This window comes from Aspergillus niger, assembly GCF_000002855.4.
Source record: "Aspergillus niger supercontig An12".
Classification (NCBI taxonomy): Eukaryota; Fungi; Ascomycota; class Eurotiomycetes; order Eurotiales; family Aspergillaceae; genus Aspergillus; species Aspergillus niger.
In genome coordinates this window covers 1,035,770-1,052,874 of record NT_166527.1, presented here as the reverse complement: position 1 = coordinate 1,052,874, position 17,105 = coordinate 1,035,770, and the positions used below count along the sequence as shown (strand labels likewise).

The 17,105-nt window shown below is 51.3% G+C and overlaps 6 protein-coding genes across 6 annotated transcripts; 3 read left to right on the top strand and 3 right to left on the bottom strand.

Moving 5' to 3' along the window:
• On the top strand, positions 1–2,860 carry An12g04190 (uncharacterized protein; the record flags this gene model as incomplete). The annotated part of the gene is made up of 2 exons (XM_001395456.3): positions 1–1,517; positions 1,567–2,860. Coding segments are annotated over 2 exons (2,811 nt in total), but the record flags the coding sequence as incomplete, so codon positions are not given.
• A 1,062-nt stretch (positions 2,861–3,922) lies between these two features.
• An12g04180 (uncharacterized protein) lies at positions 3,923–5,840 on the top strand (the record flags this gene model as incomplete). The annotated part of the gene is made up of 5 exons (XM_001395455.3): positions 3,923–4,073; positions 4,133–4,190; positions 4,242–4,248; positions 4,306–4,466; positions 4,526–5,840. The coding sequence occupies 5 exons, from the start codon at positions 3,923–3,925 to the stop codon at positions 5,838–5,840; spliced, it is 1,692 nt and encodes a 563-aa protein (XP_001395492.1).
• Positions 5,841–6,397: 557 nt separating this feature from the next.
• An12g04170 (uncharacterized protein) lies at positions 6,398–8,335 on the bottom strand (the record flags this gene model as incomplete). Its single annotated transcript, XM_001395454.3, has 2 exons — positions 6,398–7,852; positions 7,925–8,335. 2 exons carry the CDS (start codon positions 8,333–8,335, stop codon positions 6,398–6,400), a joined length of 1,866 nt encoding a protein of 621 aa, XP_001395491.1.
• Positions 8,336–9,217: 882 nt separating this feature from the next.
• Positions 9,218–10,361, bottom strand: An12g04160 (hypothetical protein; the record flags this gene model as incomplete). The annotated part of the gene is made up of 4 exons (XM_059750838.1): positions 9,218–9,311; positions 9,640–9,739; positions 9,822–9,914; positions 10,247–10,361. The coding sequence occupies 4 exons, from the start codon at positions 10,359–10,361 to the stop codon at positions 9,218–9,220; spliced, it is 402 nt and encodes a 133-aa protein (XP_059604435.1).
• Positions 10,362–11,311: 950 nt separating this feature from the next.
• An12g04150 (hypothetical protein) lies at positions 11,312–12,043 on the bottom strand (the record flags this gene model as incomplete). The annotated part of the gene is made up of 3 exons (XM_059750837.1): positions 11,312–11,432; positions 11,672–11,794; positions 11,913–12,043. The coding sequence occupies 3 exons, from the start codon at positions 12,041–12,043 to the stop codon at positions 11,312–11,314; spliced, it is 375 nt and encodes a 124-aa protein (XP_059604434.1).
• A 149-nt stretch (positions 12,044–12,192) lies between these two features.
• Positions 12,193–16,527, top strand: An12g04140 (uncharacterized protein; the record flags this gene model as incomplete). Its single annotated transcript, XM_001395451.1, has 3 exons — positions 12,193–12,619; positions 12,724–13,959; positions 14,018–16,527. The coding sequence occupies 3 exons, from the start codon at positions 12,193–12,195 to the stop codon at positions 16,525–16,527; spliced, it is 4,173 nt and encodes a 1,390-aa protein (XP_001395488.1).
• Positions 16,528–17,105: the final 578 nt, after the last annotated feature.

The window sequence follows — 17,105 nt, the reverse complement described above, 5'->3', positions numbered from 1 at the left end:
TGGAGCGTTGCGTCTCCCTTCATTGTCGCCGCGGCTTCAATCTTCACCTACGCATACACTATAAGCTCAATTTCCCCTTCCGTTCTTTTCCCCATGATCGAGCTACTGCCTCACCTTCAGTCAACATTGGGGTTCCTTCCTGTTGTATTCAATGATTATTTCGAAGCCAGGTCTAATGCGCGCCGCATGGAGATTTTCTTGAGAAGACCTGAGCACAAGACAGTGCTCACTCCTAGCCCATCAGGCCAAGTTTCATTTCATAATGCGACTATTTCGTGGCCATCCGATGTGTTACAACAGCATCGCTTTTCTCTGTGTCATATTGACGTGACTTTTCCTACTGGTGAGCTCAGCATAATATATGGAAAGACGGGTTCAGGAAAGAGTCTTTTACTTGCTGCCATTCTTGGCGAAGTTGACCTCCTGGACGGTTCTATCAAAGCCCCATCGATGGCTGAAGGGCAACCTGTTGCATTCGTATCACAAACTCCGTGGCTTCAGAACGCCACGATCAAAGATAATATTTTGTTTGGAAGCTCAATGGACGGCAAAAGGTATGAGGAAGTTTTGACAGCCTGCGCACTATACCCCGACCTTGCTGCCCTGCCGAAGGGCGATGAGACCCAGATTGGCCTCCGAGGTGTCAAGCTTAGTGGAGGCCAACGCGCGAGACTCGCGCTTGCCAGAGCACTATACTCAAGTGCACAGACGTTAATATTAGATGACATATTTGCTGCTCTTGATGCTCATGTCTCCAGGGATATCTTCAATGCACTCACCGGTGCCTTTTGCAGAGGCCGCACGCGGATCCTCGTAACTCACCAGGTATCTTTGTGCTTGCCAAAAGCAAAATGTATTATCCATGTAGAAGATAATACTGCCAAGTACGCAGATGACACTGAATTTGTTGAGGAGAAGCGGAGTGCAGTCGAAGCTGAAAACGTCATCACAGCTGAACTGCCCGGACAAGAGAAACCGAAAGAACGTACAACCACGCGGGTGAAAAGCAAAGGTCTTGACGCGCGTACAGACGCAAAGGTGTATAATACATACTTCACCGTAGCAGGTGGACTGTGGTTCACCATAGTATATCTTTTGGGCCTCGTCATCAAACAACTCCTCGGCTCCTTAACGACGAGGACTTTAGGTCGCATTGATTCGGCGCGTCCCAAGCCCCTCAGCCCAGAGGCAAATGTCTCATCAGTTGCTCCAGAACCGGAGGGCGGGTGGGAGCAGTATCTCTATCTTTATCTGCTGACTTCCATGTCGACTGTCTTTTTGGAATTTCTATTCAACCTGCATGCCTTTTCCGGGTCCTTACGTGCCTCTCGATCACTGTTCCGCGCGGCTACGTTTAGAGTCCTCCGGATGCCCCTGCACTGGCTCGATAGCACACCTATTGGAGAGATACTCAGGCGACTCACTGTCGATGCCAAAAATGTCGATGATCATGTCTTGGTCACCATGTCTGAATTTGCGGACAACTTTGTCCAGATGATATTGATTGTGTATATGGGGTAAGGTGCACCTTTACGGAGAACCAAAATTGCCTGCTAATTTATCCAGGTTGAATACGTCCAAGTATATGAGTCTGTTGACAGTGACCCTCCTCTACTGGTGTGCAGAAGTTAGCAAGCTCTATATAAGGGCACGAACGACGGTCAAGCGAGCCGACTCGGGACCAACTGCTGCTATTCTTGAACACTTTACGTCTTCTGCAGCAGGAGTCATGACGATTCGAGCCTTTGGTGCAACAGATTGGTTAGCTGCACATATGCATGGGCATATTGACAGGCTGTCTACGGCTAGAAGACACTTCTTCATATTTAACCGCTGGCTGAGTCTCCAGATGTCTCTTATCGGCGTCATTTTCAGCATCGGAACGGGTATCATTCTATTGTCGACTTCTGCGGCCGACGCATTTTTGATCGGGTACTGCCTCAGCTATTCCATGCAGTTCTCACAGGCTATGTTCAAGGCCATCAATAATTTTGGGATGCTCGAAACCTATATGAACTCAGCCGGAAACATTATAGCGTACACCGAGTTGGAGCCAGAAAAGCAAGGTGGTCGAGAAGCCCCTAACAACTGGCCATCGCAGGGAAATATTGAGGTCAAGTCACTTGCCGTTTCCTATGCACCTGGACTCCCTCTTGTTCTGGAAGATGTGTCGTTCAGTGTGAAGGGTCGTGAAAGAGTTGGCATCGTAGGCCGTACGGGAGCCGGGAAATCATCACTAACGCTAGCCCTGTTGCGTCTCGTTGAACCTCGGGCTGGTTCAATAGTTGTTGACGGCATTGACATGCGCACCCTGGCACTCCAGACCCTCCGATCACGAATCGCATTCATTCCTCAAGACCCCGTGCTATTCTCCGGAACGGTGCGATCTAACCTAGATTATAGCCATCAAATCTCAGAAGAAAGACTCAATGACGCCTTACGGCGCGTGAAACTTCTCAAGGAGAACCCGGAAGATGAAGACTCTGGCCTCTTCACACTTGACTCACGCATAAGCGCTGGAGGGGCAAACATGTCCCAAGGACAACGACAACTTCTGTGCCTCGCACGAATCTTAATCAATGATCCCAAGATCATCATCCTCGATGAGGCTACGTCAGCGGTAGATGATGAGACGGACCGGTGGATCCAGGATACGATTAGGAGTCAATTCAGCGGGACATTGATTGTGGTTGCGCATCGATTGAGGACAATATGTTCATTTGACAAGGTAATTGCTATGAGTGAAGGGAGAATTGCCGAGATGGGGTCACCGGCAGAGCTTTTGAGGAAGGAGGGGTTGTTCTATCGTCTCGTTCAAAGTAGTGAGGATCGGGAGTACTTGATGGAGACGATTGGATGAATTTGTTGGGGATACCACCAGAGCGCTTCGGCATTCAAGCCACACAGATTAACTTTTCCAGTAGCACTACTTGGAAATCCCGAGACTAGACTGGGTTGTAGGCGAAGGAAACCGGCTTTAACCGTCCAGCAATCCGAATCCTACACAAATCGAATTACACACAGCCAACTAGTAAAGGATTGGGACGGGAGATGATAACTCTGGACCCTTGAGCATCACGAGCTGATAAGTAAGTAGTAAGCATGGGTAGTAATAAACACCGCACAGAAAACGGAGAGGATATCAACTTATCGCCAACCCCGCCTGATATGGCTCTTGGCACACCGGGCGGTTAGGTAACAGATATTCGCCGTCGGGGGTGCCGCCAAGGCCGCCAAGCCATGTGGGTGCCCCGCGGGGGATGACAGCTTTTCGGTCATTCCCGATGCAGCTTAACCAGTAACCTCGTCGAGGGGAATCTGCACATGTCCCATGGTTTGCTGGTAAGCCTAACGCTAGAAAAGGAGGTGAGTGGCTACCCCGTATCTCCTGGAAGATAAGGAACTGGTTTCTGTTATGCTTCGCCAAGCCCGTCCGCTGGCAACCCGGCCAATGGCGGACTTTGTGTATCGTCATGGCGGCATCAGATCGCGACTGATTAGTACTTACTTCCATCTTTGGGCTCTGGTCAGGAAAAGGACCCGATAGAGAGGCTCTGACCGATGCTACCCTGAACCAGGTGACCTGGAATTGATCTTGTAATGAATGGTACGGTGGCTGAGGCTAAGTAGTTAAAATGGAGTATGGGGTACAGTAGTTTCCTCTGATTAGCCTATTGTAGTAGTAGCAGTGGTAGCTTTTACTGTAAAAAATACTCATAGTACCGAGTTTGTTTGCTTTGTCTTCCATTAACTTACGCTTGTCTTCTTTTTTTCCTTTTTCTTCTCCTCATTCCTTCCCCTCAGCTGCTGTTCCTCACTCTCCCCATCCCATCGTGCTGTGCAGACGTTCACCGGTTATCACCTTCAATCTCGTTAGCTCTCTCGTTTCTCCCTGTGTAGTGAGCGCATCTCACAATAAGACATGGGCCTCAGAGAAGATGGCTCCGCCGACATTTCCCCCGAGAAACGACAGTACGTGACGGATTATGGCAGCGGCGAGGATACCCTCGAGGCTGCTCCTGGCGACCATGATCTGCATCGTGCCCTGAAGGCTCGCCACATCTCCATGATTGGTATGCCCTTCACGTTGACTGCACATGCGCGGCAGAAAGTCTAACAATCAACTTCCCAGCCATTGGAGGTGCAATTGGCACGGGTCTCATCATAGGAACTGGATCTGCTCTTGCAAAGTAAGTCAGACTGTCACTTGCAGTTTTGTGCCACGCTAATCGATTGTCCAGGGCTGGTGTAAGTATCCTATCCCAGCAACAACATACTTAGGAACCTTTAGTCTGACTCGCACAGCCTGCCTCCATCCTCATATCCTACTCGGTAGTGGGCTTCGTTGTCTACCTTGTCATGTGCGGCCTGGGAGAAATGGCTGCCTGGTTACCATTGTCCTCTGGCTTTACAGGTTATGCGGTGCGATTCTGCGACCCTGCTCTCGGCTTCGCGCTTGGCTGGACGTATGAGCCCCCCTTTACCCTACTCTCTCTCGTGTCACTGCTAATCTGGGGTCACACAGCTACTGGTTCAAGTACATCATCGTCACACCTAACCAACTCACTGCCGGTGCCCTTGTGATATCGTACTGGATAGACACAAGTCGAGTCAACGCAGGTGTCTGGATAACCATATTCCTCGTCCTGATAATAACCATAAACTACTTCGGGGTTCGCTTCTTCGGCGAATTCGAATTCTGGCTCTCCTCGTTCAAGGTCATTGTCATTCTGGGCATCATCCTCCTCTCCTTCATCCTCATGCTCGGTGGTGGCCCCGATCACGACCGCAAAGGCTTCCGCTACTGGAAAGACCCTGGTGCCTTCAATACCTACATCGACGATGGCCCGGCCGGCCGCTTCTACGCTTTCTGGGCCACCATGGTCTCTGCCACCTTTGCCTACCTCGGCACAGAGCTCGTCGGTGTGACCGTCGGCGAAGCTGAAAACCCCCGCAAGAGCATCCCCAAGGCTATCAAACTCACCTTCTTCCGCATCGTCGTATTCTACATCGTCTCCGTACTACTTGTCGGCACCCTGGTCCCCTACGACTCCAAGGAACTCATCTTCGCCACGAACCAATCCAGCTCCGCCGCAGCCTCCCCCTTCGTCGTTGCCATTCAGCTAGCAGGCATCCCCGTCCTCCCTCACATCCTCAACGCCTGCATCCTCCTCTTCGTCTTCTCCGCCGCCAACTCAGACCTCTACATCGCAACCCGGACCATCTACGGCCTCGCCAAAGAAGGCAAGGCCCCCAAATTCCTCTCCAAGACCGACCGCCGCGGCGTCCCCGTCTACGCGCTCATCCTCTGCTCCTGCATCGCCTGCATCGCCTACATGAACGTCTCCAACGACTCCAAAACCGTTTTCCGCTACTTCGTCGACCTCGTCACCATCTTCGGGCTCCTCACTTGGATCTCCCTCCTCGTAACACACATCTACTTTGTCCGCGCTCGCAAAGCCCAAAACATCCCAGTAACAGACCTGGCGTACCGCGCCCCGCTCGGCGCCGCGGGCTCCTACGTCGCCCTGGTCTTCTGTATCCTCATCTGTCTCACCAAGAGCTATGACTGTTTCACCCATAACAAGAAATGGGGTAACTTCGATTACAAGACCTTTATCACGGCTTATCTGGGAATCCCGTTGTACTTGATCCTCATCTTCGGGTATAAGCTCGTCACGAGATGTAAGGGACTTAGTCCGTACGAGGCGGATCTGTTCACGGGCAAGGATGTCGTGGATCGGATGGAGGAGGAGTATTATCGGCGGGAGGCTTTCAGGGAGGAGACGGATGGGAAAGCCGGGTGGTTTTATCGGAAGTTTGTGGCGTGGTTGTTCTAGTTTTCCATCTTTTTTTTTTCAGTCTTTCTTCTTTTTCTTTCCCTTGATTCTGCTGCTCGGCGTCGGGGATGCGAAGATTCACCCTTAGATGGGGGATGTTCTTGCGCTAAGTTTATCTAGAAATTGCCGGGGCGGAGGTTTATGTACATGCATCGGAAAGATACCTAACGAATGAATGTATGACGATGATCATGATACACTGCACCTGGGTAAAGAGTGGGGTGAAGTAGCTTATGAGGCTTAGCTTTCAATTCCTTACAGATTAAGTACAGTACGGAAGGAATGAAACACCAGTTAGTTACTCGGGTCCATTATTTGATAGGACGATTCATTGAATTACTCTGTATTTAATTATGTAGAGAATACCCCTAAGCTCTATAGGCTATAGGCACCTGAAGGGAACAGTATCTAAAATAATAAAAAGAATCGAGAAGCAGAGCATGATAAACACGTCAATCACTCCCGCAAACCCGTCATTAGTCATTATTGATCGTCATCAGAAGGAGAGTATATGGGCGAGGGTGTCATATAAATAGGGTTGATTAGTTTGTCCATCATCAGCGTCGTCGCCGAAATTCGTATGTGTGTTCGGTGGCCCAATATGTATCTTCCTCTTCCTCTTCCTCTTCTTCATCATCATCATCATCGTCGTCGTCATCGTCTGTGTAGTCTTCTTCCTCCACCATTACCCATTCCTTATCTTCGTCTTCGTCAATGTTGGGCAGGGGGCCGTTGGCGTTGTGTAGATACGCCGGGGAGCGGTCATTGGATTTTGAATAGCGGCTATCCAGATCGGATTCGTCCTTTGACAGATCGAAGAGTTCTGATTCCCAATCGACGTCAAATGAGTCGCCTCCGATGAGGAAGGATCCCAATTTCAGAACAACATTGTAGATCTCCTTGCCGGTGGGGATGATGTGTTCAGACGGAAGGAGGAACCCGTAGCTTCCGCGATCACGAAGCTTGATCTGGTATGAATAAGTCGCGTGCACTTGGTGGTAAAACCAGTCCAACGCACTGCCACCGGAGTTGCCACCAATGGGGAAGAACCGCCCGGGGTTGTTATCTGCCGCACTGGCCGTGACGATGCCTTCGCAGGCAGAAGTGACATCGTAGATTTCGTGAGTCGCGTACCGAATGGCCTTGGCTAGGCCAAGGCCTAGCTCTTCCAGGCTCTCGAGCGTTGGAGGGATCGAGGAGCAGGAGTAGGAGAAGGGGTAGAGAATTGTTTGAGAGTAAGAGTGAAGGTCAAGGAAGCTCACGATGTCGGCATTGTTGTTTTGTGTCTCGTTGAGCGCCCACTGTGCTAATTGTTGTGCTTCCATTCCCTCGAAGGGCTCGTCTCCAGCATAGTTTTCTGAACAAGGGTTAGCGCGGGTCCGACCGCCGTCCCATTCGAAGCCCCAGGCGCGGTCAAGATCGATTCCGGGACAGAAGCGTAGGCTGGTCCGCTGTCGATTCTTGCGCCATAGTCGGTCCGTCTCCCAGGTATAAACATAGCCGTCGGGATTGATCGTGGGGATCATGATCCAGTCGAAGTCCTGTAGAAGGCGGGTAACGGCCTTGGATTTGCCATACTTGGTAATGAGCGTGTACATTACATGGTTCACGGTTGAGGTGCCAATCCATTCGCGGGCATGGCTACCACCCGTAACGATGATTGTTTTACGAGGGCCTGACGCCGCGGTGGAGCTGCCTGCGCTCAGTCGGAGGGCGGGAATTTCGCGACCCTCGTAAGATACTCCAACGCTAATCATGCGCACATGGGATGGAAACATGGAAGCCAGCAGCCGCATCCAGGGGATAATGACGGACAAAGGCTGATACTCGTGGAAAAAAAGGTCACCGAACTTTGGCGCAGGTCGACTCGAGGACGCAAATCCAGATTGTCCTTCAAGTCCTATCGGCTTTTTAGATGGATAGGTCGTATAGATTCTCTCTGCCAGGTTGTCTATTAGGGGAGTATATGCGGTCTGGAGGGAATTTGGTAGCAAGCCCAATAATGAGGGAATCTGTTGCGAGGGTCACAGTGGATCAGGCATCAGTCAACCGGGCAGATATGGACGGAAGGATGAACCACTTACGACTTCCTCGGCCAGTCGGATATCTACGAATGCTGGAGTAGACGCCCATACGTCCAGGAATAGAATGTCTGCAGCCTGGGCCAATGCCTCGGCCTCATCGTGATTGCGCAGGCTGAAACGAAGTACGACGTCACTACCGTAGCGCGCCAGAATCCGGGAGGGAGGAGAGCGATTGCGCGGGGAATCGTTGAGTGGGAATCGACGAGATGCGGGTTTTTCGATGCCCCATATGGACTCGATGATCCAGTCACGGAGGCGGATCCATGGCCTTCGGGGATCAGAGGGCTGGGAAGAGAGAAGGTGAACGGGCTCGACGGGTGGTTGTGGAGTGATAATGGAGCCGGCGGGGACGGCGGAGACCAGGGCGGCCGATGCGATCAGAAGCACCAGCAGTGATAAGAGGTGACGCATTATGGATGTTGAGTACGCCGGGATTGAAGAGTAGTCACCGAGTCATCTCCTTCAAAAAACCTAAAATGACAGACAAAAGTTTGGCAGGAAATGGATGGAGAAGGATGGCGTGAGTGGGAAGAAAAGTGGTGCACGAGAGCAGAAGTGAGAGAGAGAAAGAGAAAGGCCGAAAGAGGGAAGGAATGGTGGGTGACTTGGTAAGTATTGGGAGTGGAGACGAGGCAGTGCTGTGTGCCTCAGGCACCAAATGATGGCTGCTGCTCCTGGATTGTCTCCCCACAATCCCTGGAATGCTACCGAGTATTCAAGCTCTGGAACCAAGACTCTGCTGAACTTGGCTTTATTGAATCCTCATGTACTATATAAGAAGCAGTGAACCGTGTATAGCTGATTCTGTCACTTGAGTCGGAGAATTGAACCTTATATGGCTGGGACATAGCATCGAAGAAAGTGTGCCGGTGCTCAACACAAGGCTGAACAGGCAGTGATAGAGATACCGAGGTATGGTGTCTGCAGCCACCACGAGCTGGACACGAGTTAGTCTAATACTTAAAAGGCCCACGATTGATGATTAGGCTAAGTCGGCGAGGGCGAATGCAGCTATAATCGAAGTTTGGAGAACATCGAATGGATGCCCGCATTGGATGGCCCGGGCACTATTCCTGTTCCGGCTAGCTCACAGCTGCGGATAGTTACTGATTCTAACCGCTTTAAAACTAGTGGCCATGTCACGCCCCGGTCGACTCCGCTGACCCGCCATTCTGGAATAGGCAAGGGTGTCTGCGCTTCTGCTCTGCCGAACACTTTCAGTATATAGTGTCCCATGTACAGGAAGATATTTAGAGACTATATGGAAGCCATCAGGTACCTCCGATATAAAGTCTATGCGGCTGTCTCAGCATCAGCAGTACTCAAAGCCCTTCCAGACTCGAGAAGACCACACGTAGCATACCTCTGATGGGCCATAAAGGTCCCCCTGGAAGACGAAGGCTACAGTCAATGCTGAGCGACTTAGTTGGGCTTGTTTCTTGTGGTTAATCTAACTATTCAAACCACGCAGGCCCCTTCATGGATATGCTATTATTCACTCTTTCACACCGGTCCCTTTTACTGACATGCCTCGTCTAACTCAGAAGTCTTCACGGTTTAGATGCAGATGGGACGTGGTGGGACTTTTCTTGAGAGACTCAATTGATCGCAGTTTTCCTGAGAACAATATGCTACTTGTGTGTTGAAGGAGAACCCTGTACCTATAGAGACTGGTACGCCACAGCCATCCATAACAGTGGGATCAAAATCGAGACCGTGACTGATCTTGGTGGTCTAGACCTATCCCCACAGGAGTCCACCCAGCATCATATGTGTGGCCATACAGCCATATCATCGTACGTGTCAGACCCATCCCTCCCAGAAAGACGAAGAAAAGGGATCGTACACATAGTTGGACCCGGAAGCCAGAGTTGCCGCCCCAAAGCTCCTATCTGACCCCGAGAAGGTGGCCTTATATGATTCAAAGGTGCCCCTGCTTCTCTCCAAGCGTTGCTCGCATAGCTTACTGGTGCTGCCACATGAATTTGCCCTGTTTACCGGGCAATCCTATGTCGTCATCTTGAGATCGAAACTGTTGCTCTACCGACCACGAGGTCTCCTGGTGCAAAGACGCAGTATGGACTGTTCAATGTTATGACTTATTGCTCTCACGTATCAGCTCACGTCGTAGTTAGACTGACATCAATGAGAGAAAATATCTATCTATATATATATCCCAGGCATCATCGAACACGAATTGACTTAACGGTGCACTTCGCGGGAATTCATGGGCAGCATCCCAGTGGCATTCCAGGACTTGAAACGCCATAGTGAGCTAAAGTCAGTAAGTTATTGAGGTGCGGTTCTGTTCCTAATCCGAACCTTGGTTCGATAGGGTCAGGACACCGATAACCAGACCATCTAGCAAGCAGTCGTAACTGATCCAATTGAAAGGAACACAGATGCCTAGAAGAAGAACGACTCGGCCTACCGGCATCCAGCGGCAGCCAAGATGATGCAAATCAAGTTTGTCGCGACAAACGAGAAGGGCGATGGGGGCGACAATTGGGCGGCGACGGATCTGGCGGGCGAAAAGGATAGCCGGAGATGACGCCAGCGGTGGTCATGGCCTTGAGGCCTGACGTGGCCAGACCGCGGTCACGTGGCCGCATGGCTGGGGAAGCCAGTTGCAAGTTGCAGCTCCATCGCGCCGCCTTGCAGCTTTCTTACTCTTTTTCCCGGTCTATAGTTTCATTTGTTGTTTTCACAAAACAACAGACTTATACAAGGCCTGGCTGTCAGGGTTGCTCCAAGGGCGAGTCGAGGGTCCTGCGATCAGCATTGGCGGGAGCTGCGGAAGGGGAGCCAGCCAGCTTTTGCGGCCAGGAATTGATTTCCCCCCCATACTTGACTGCCATTTTGCTACTAGTGAAGGAACTAGTCTAGCTACTCCGGACGAGGTATCTAGGGGCTGTTTTAGGAGTTAAAGATAGAAACAAATCCACTGTGAAAACCGTCCGAGGTTCTGCAGACCAAACCCGATCGTGGACATATTTAGATCAGAGACATTGAGTGCTATTTACATTGGTCTTTATGGATTATGTGTGTGTGTAGTGTGTTGATGAAGGTGGTACATCATTGATGTAAGGACAACCCCTGGTCGAAAGAAACAAGTCAAATACATACATACATACATACATGGATGACATAGAAAATGTAATAGAGCTTCTAATTAATCAATTGACATGCCAGTCAAGATCGCGACCATAAAAAAAAACAATGTAACCAAAAAAAACGTCACACCAAAGGGAGGCTGACGGGCTGAAAAGGAAAAACTAAAAACTAAAAAAAAAAGAAAGAGTAAGGATATCCACAGTAAACAAGAGCGAGCGCACGTGTGGTTGGTTGAAATATGGCAATAGAAACTCCAACAGAAACCAACTCCACTTATTTCTGGAATCTCTCCGTCGTCAGCAGCAGCGAAAAGTGAACCCCAGCAGCATCATCGCGGTTCCGTCTTGTCTCGGCTCTCTCGCGCTGTCTTGCCTGGCCGTGATTCTTAGCCCTCCTGCCACCAACCCTCCCCCCCGGGTTTCCCACTCAATACCATTCCTTGTCTCCAACTTCTTCTTTTCCTAATTCTATTTTCTTTTCTTTTCACTTATATCGCTCTATGATTACTATTATTACTACTACATCACTCAAAAGTTCTTTGCTCTGCCCCTCCTTTGCTCTCCTTGGGAACTGCGTCCTAACTACTACTGCTAACTGACTAGTTTGTGGTTGTGGTTTACTTGGTCCCCTCACCTGCCCTGCCCTGCCTTCTCTCTCCACGCCCGCCCCGAATTCTCAACGCGGCCCTCCCTTCCTTCTCCATAACCCTTTCCATCGACCTCGCACCTGGCGATGTGACGGTCTTCAATTGGCGACCTTTACGATATTTCCGGAACACTGCATTTACGCGTTGGTGATTGACGACCTCCACCTCCTTTCCACGCCCCCCCTTTTTAGACGACTGCGCTCCTCCGCCCAGCGATCTTGCCCCCACCTCCTTGCGCTGCCAACTTTTCCCTGCCTCGCTTTCTCTCTCTCTCCCCTTCCGCTGATTCGCGATGCAAATTGGTCTGCTCGACCGGTGACATATTTCCTCAAATCCCCCCAAGAGCTTGCCGTCGCCATAGCTCCGATCGCAAATCCGACTGAAGCCGTGACATACCTCCCGCTGTGGGACGATCGCCAAGTATCAATCGAGCAGTATCGGATGGGTCTCTCAAGCACGCTGCGCTGCAGGATTACATAAAACACTATTCCTGGAAACCGTCGTCACTATGCATTGGAAAGCACTGCGCCTCGGCTCCTCTGACAACGAAGCCAAAAGACGGAGCTATCTGTACGATCCACCGCAGTCCCGTCACAGCGAACAGCTGCCTCGTCCAACGCTTTCGACCACCGCCCTCGCCCCTAGACATTCCGAATCTGCTCCACGGTCACCATCGCTGGCTGGTCCAGATGATGCCGAGCACAACGATGACTATAGGGCTGATGGCCCTGACCTCACACAAAGTCGCAGTCGCGCGGATGAACCCACTCTAAAGTCCAGAAACACTGGGAACTCACTGTTGCCGGGCAGCGGCCCGAATTGGCGCATGAACCGTTTCAGTTTCATGAGGCTTCGTCATGCGTCGGACCCGCAATTGTCCAAGTCTTACGCTAAAGCAGAGCAGGAGATCCCTCCTGTGCCATCCTTGCCTCCGCGTAAGTCATTCATCCCCCCAGAACCTACTATTTTCGCATCTCTTGTTTCCCACCCGACGATTTGAACTTGGTGACTAACCTTCCAATGCTTCTGCGTTTTATAGCTACAATCATCACGACGGCGCCGACAAGTCATGAATTCGAGGAGCCGGTAAAGCGGAAGAACAAGTTCAAACTGTTCCCCGATTCGAAAACTCCGACGGTGGAAGAGATCCCCCCACAACAGTCTACGGTCAATGGAAAGTCCAGGCATACTGCTCAGGGGTCGACAGGGTCGCAGACGGCGAATCCCTGTCGACCAGAGTCTCGAGTTAGCGGCGAGGAACCGGGCCGTCTGTCGACTACATCCATACGGAGCAGTGGCCGCGACCAGCCTGTTGACTCCCATGGCTCTTCTGTGACAGATGCACGGTTTTCCGAGTCATCACGTTCTGATCAGGATCGTGGGGATCATGGCGCTTCAGCCTCGCGTGGGATTCCAACGAGCGAGGGTTCAATTTCTAGCACAAAACGATTCCGTATGCCTCGCTTGAAGAGAAACAAGGGCCCCCTCTTTCCCTTACCTCCCAAACCAACGGCTTCGCAGTCGCTCAATGGACGTGCGCCCAAGTCGATACCGGGTTCCTCGATTCCCACGTCGGATGTTTCAGATGATCATGACCGGGATCACGTCTCTCCACTGCCGTCACCATCGCGCTCCTCCGCTGGTGTCGCCTCTCCTCGCCCCCCTCTCTTGAGGAAGGACTCGGCAAATTCCGCTCATTCGAGCCATTCAACGCCGTCCATTCGAAAACGTAACCCGCCTACTACACGGGCTCGCTCATCTACGCTGGATTCTTTGGCCAATATTCGGGACAGTGAGCCGCAACAGTCACCCCATCTCACCTCGTCTGGCCGAACGTCCACTTCAACCAGTGGACGGAAGAGCTTTGGCGATATATTCAACATCCCACAGCGGCTTCGACAGAACTCCGAGCCTCCGTTCCCCAGGAGTGGGTCTCCTGCGGCCAGGGGCGCGGAGACGCCGGTCTCCAAATCGCCCTCTTATCCGGAAAGACAGGAAAGTGATACCCCGGCCACGTATCTGGAGCGGCTTGATGCAACCGTACCAAAGAGTGTAATTGCCAGTGTACTCTCGCAATCAAATGATGAGTTCTATAAGAACGCTTTGCGCAAGTACATGAGAGGATTCTCATTCTTTGGTGACCCGATCGATATGGCCATTAGGAAGCTATTGATGGAGGTGGAACTCCCGAAGGAGACTCAGCAGATTGATCGTTTCCTCCAGAGCTTCGCTGACCGATATCATGAGTGTAACCCGGGTATCTTTGCGAGTACTGGTATGTCCCCTAAACACTCGCATTGTTGAATACTCTAACTCTTTCTTGTCTTTTGCAGACCAGGCATATTTCATTGCGTTTTCGATCTTGATCTTACATACCGACGTCTTCAACAAGAATAACAAACGAAAGATGCAGAAACCAGACTATGTCAAAAATACCCGCGGAGAGGGCATCTCGGAAGATATCCTGGAATGCTTTTATGAAAATATCTCCTACACACCTTTCATTCGCATCGAGGACACGAATCCCAACGGGCGTCATCTTCCGAAGCCTCGCCGAACATTGTTCAAGACGGCCAGCTCCGACCACCTCGGTCGTTCCACCAAAGAACCCATCGATCCCTACACCCTGATCATGGATGGAAAACTCGACTCTCTTCGACCAAGTCTCAAGGATGTCATGAACCTGGACGATCCGTATCGCTGTAATGGAACAGATGGACCGCCAGATATCGAGAACCTCCATCGTGCCTTTTCCAAAGCCGCTGTGTTGCAGATTGTCTCCCTGCGTTCACGGCCTGATGCCTTTATGCCATCGAGTATGGAAAACCCGATAGACTCCAACCCAGGCCTGGTGGATATCAAAGTAGCCAAGGTTGGATTGCTTTGGCGCAAGGACCCAAAGAAAAAGAAGGCTCGCTCGCCATGGCAAGAATGGGGTGCCCTTCTGACGTTCTCGAAGCTCTACTTTTTCAGAGACGTTAACTGGGTGAAGTCATTGATGCACCAAGAGGAAGCACACCACAAAGAAGGCCGCCGTCGAGCTGTTGTATTTAAACCGCCTTTGACCGACTTCAAACCTGATGGGATTATGCAAACCGATGATGCAGTGTCTTTGATTGATAATGGTTATAAGAAGCACAAGCATGCATTTGTCTTTGTTCGTCACAACGCTTTGGAGGAAGTCTTCCTAGCCAATAGCGAGTCAGATATGAACGATTGGCTGGCCAAGCTCAATTATGCTGCAGCCTTTCGAACCACTGGCGTCCGGAGCAAGGGCATGATGGCTACTGACTACGAGGCGCAGCGGAACCGGATGAGCCGCCGGGGTTCTAGTGTTTCCCTCAACGAAAAGGAACCGCCGTCGCCAAATCCCGAGGCAGATATGGGCGAAGACGTGATCGTCGCGCGGGGACATCTGATGCGCCAGAAGATCCGAGAGGCCAATGAGAAACTTTTCGTCAGCCAGCGACAGCTTGACGATCTGCTAAGGAACGCTAGACATCTGCAAGTCCTGACTCCAGTGCACTCCAGGGCGCGAGAGAGCGTCATTATGGCTGCGGGCCGCATGGCTGCCAAGCTCAAGTGGGTGAGGCAGGATATCTGGCGTACCAGGTGCTACCGCGAAGTGCTCGTTCGCGACTTGGGTGAAGGGGACGCGGAGACACCATCTTTGGGCGAGCAAAAGCGTTTGCAGCTACAGATTCCCGCAGATACCACCTCCCCTGAGTTAAGGGAAGGGGAGGATGAAGCAGCGCCAGAGAAACTAGCGTCACCGATCAAGGAGACGGCGGCGCCGCCTTCGCCGCACCCTGAATCTATCAAGCCTCCTTCCATATGCCAACCACCGGCTCCTCAACCTGCAGCAGAAGAACTGCGCAGACCGAGCATTCCTGCATCCTTTGCGTCATCCGAAGCCGCTTCTCGGATTGGTAGACGACTATCGGTAGAAGATCTGAAGCAGCGTACAAAGTCTTCTTCTCCCGAGCCATCGAACCGACTGACCCGGGAAGCCTCCGTGCTCAGTGCTGCCAGTAAGATAGACGTCTCTAGCTTGGCTTCACGTGCTTCCAAAATCACATCCCCTGGAAGCTTCGATGATGGAGAAGAGCGCGTGCTTCGCGAGGCAGGTTTGCTGGAGGTGAATACCTCTCCTCAGGCCAAGAGGCAATCCCTTGTTATCAAGGACGGTGACATCGATCAGAAGCAGAACGACACCCAAGAGACAACTCAAATGGACCGTTCCAGTCGGATTCGCCGCAGTCTTCATCGGACTCTCCGGGATACCCCCGGTGTTCCCCACGCCCATCTCCCTCGCAGCAAGAAATCTCGCGACTCGCCTTCCGCCGCAGCCGCGCACGAAGACGGTCAGGGAGCGCATGAAGGCGAAGGCTTGTCCCGCAAGTCTGCCAGCTTCACTGTACATGGCAAGAAGGCTTCGATTATCACCTTTGGAAGCGAGTGGCAGAACATGCCACCTGAGGAACGCCTCAAACTTCGGAAGCCCACCCCATCGGAAGAGCCGAGAATGTCCGATCCAGCTATTGCCAGTAGTGCGGACTCGATCACCTCCGGGTCATTGCACCCCGGCCAACCGCACTCCCTGCGTAGTTTGAGTCCAGGCACCAGGAATAGTGCGCATTTCATCGAGGAGTCAGAGAATCTCTATAGCCAGGTCCACAAGGCCAAAAGCGACGATGGTTTCGAGTCGAGCTCCAAACACACTGAACACTCCTTCGTCACCGCGGATCCCGATCAATCCTCTTTGAACGAAGATAGCAATGCCGTCGACGAGACCACGCCCAAGAAACTTACTGCCACACCCGAGCAAGCTGTCAACGCATAAACAGAGCGAACAAATTCAAAGCGAAACCAAGAAAAAAATATCTTCTCAACTCACCCTTGTCAAGACCCGCCTAATTTTCTTCTTCGTTCTCATTATCTTACGACTGACTCACTTTATACCCCACATCATCTTTCATTTTGAAACTATTTCATTGCATCTTGCCCTTCTCTATCATCTCGTATTACTATTACCTCTTATATGATTTAGAGCTCTGACGTTACCTATCATCTCTTTTTGTTTCACCTGATAGATTCTTCTGCGCGCGGGCTCCGCAAATAGACCGAGTCCGGCGCCGTTACGACCTTGATACCACTTTTCCAGCTTTTCTTTATCTTCACTTTTTTGTCCTTGTTGGATCTCCTGGATGGATGGGTCGTTTTCTGGCTGGGTATGTATTGTGTTCGAGTAAGGCACGTGGGCGGAAAAATGTCATTTCTTTACTTGTCTTGATTTTCATTTTCTGTCAAGTTGAACTCGAGATACCTGTGCATGAGATCTCCCTGGCGACTATGTTTGGCGTGATATGGCATTGAGGAATAATTGGATTCGTAATTATGAGCTAGCTAGTTATGAAAGAT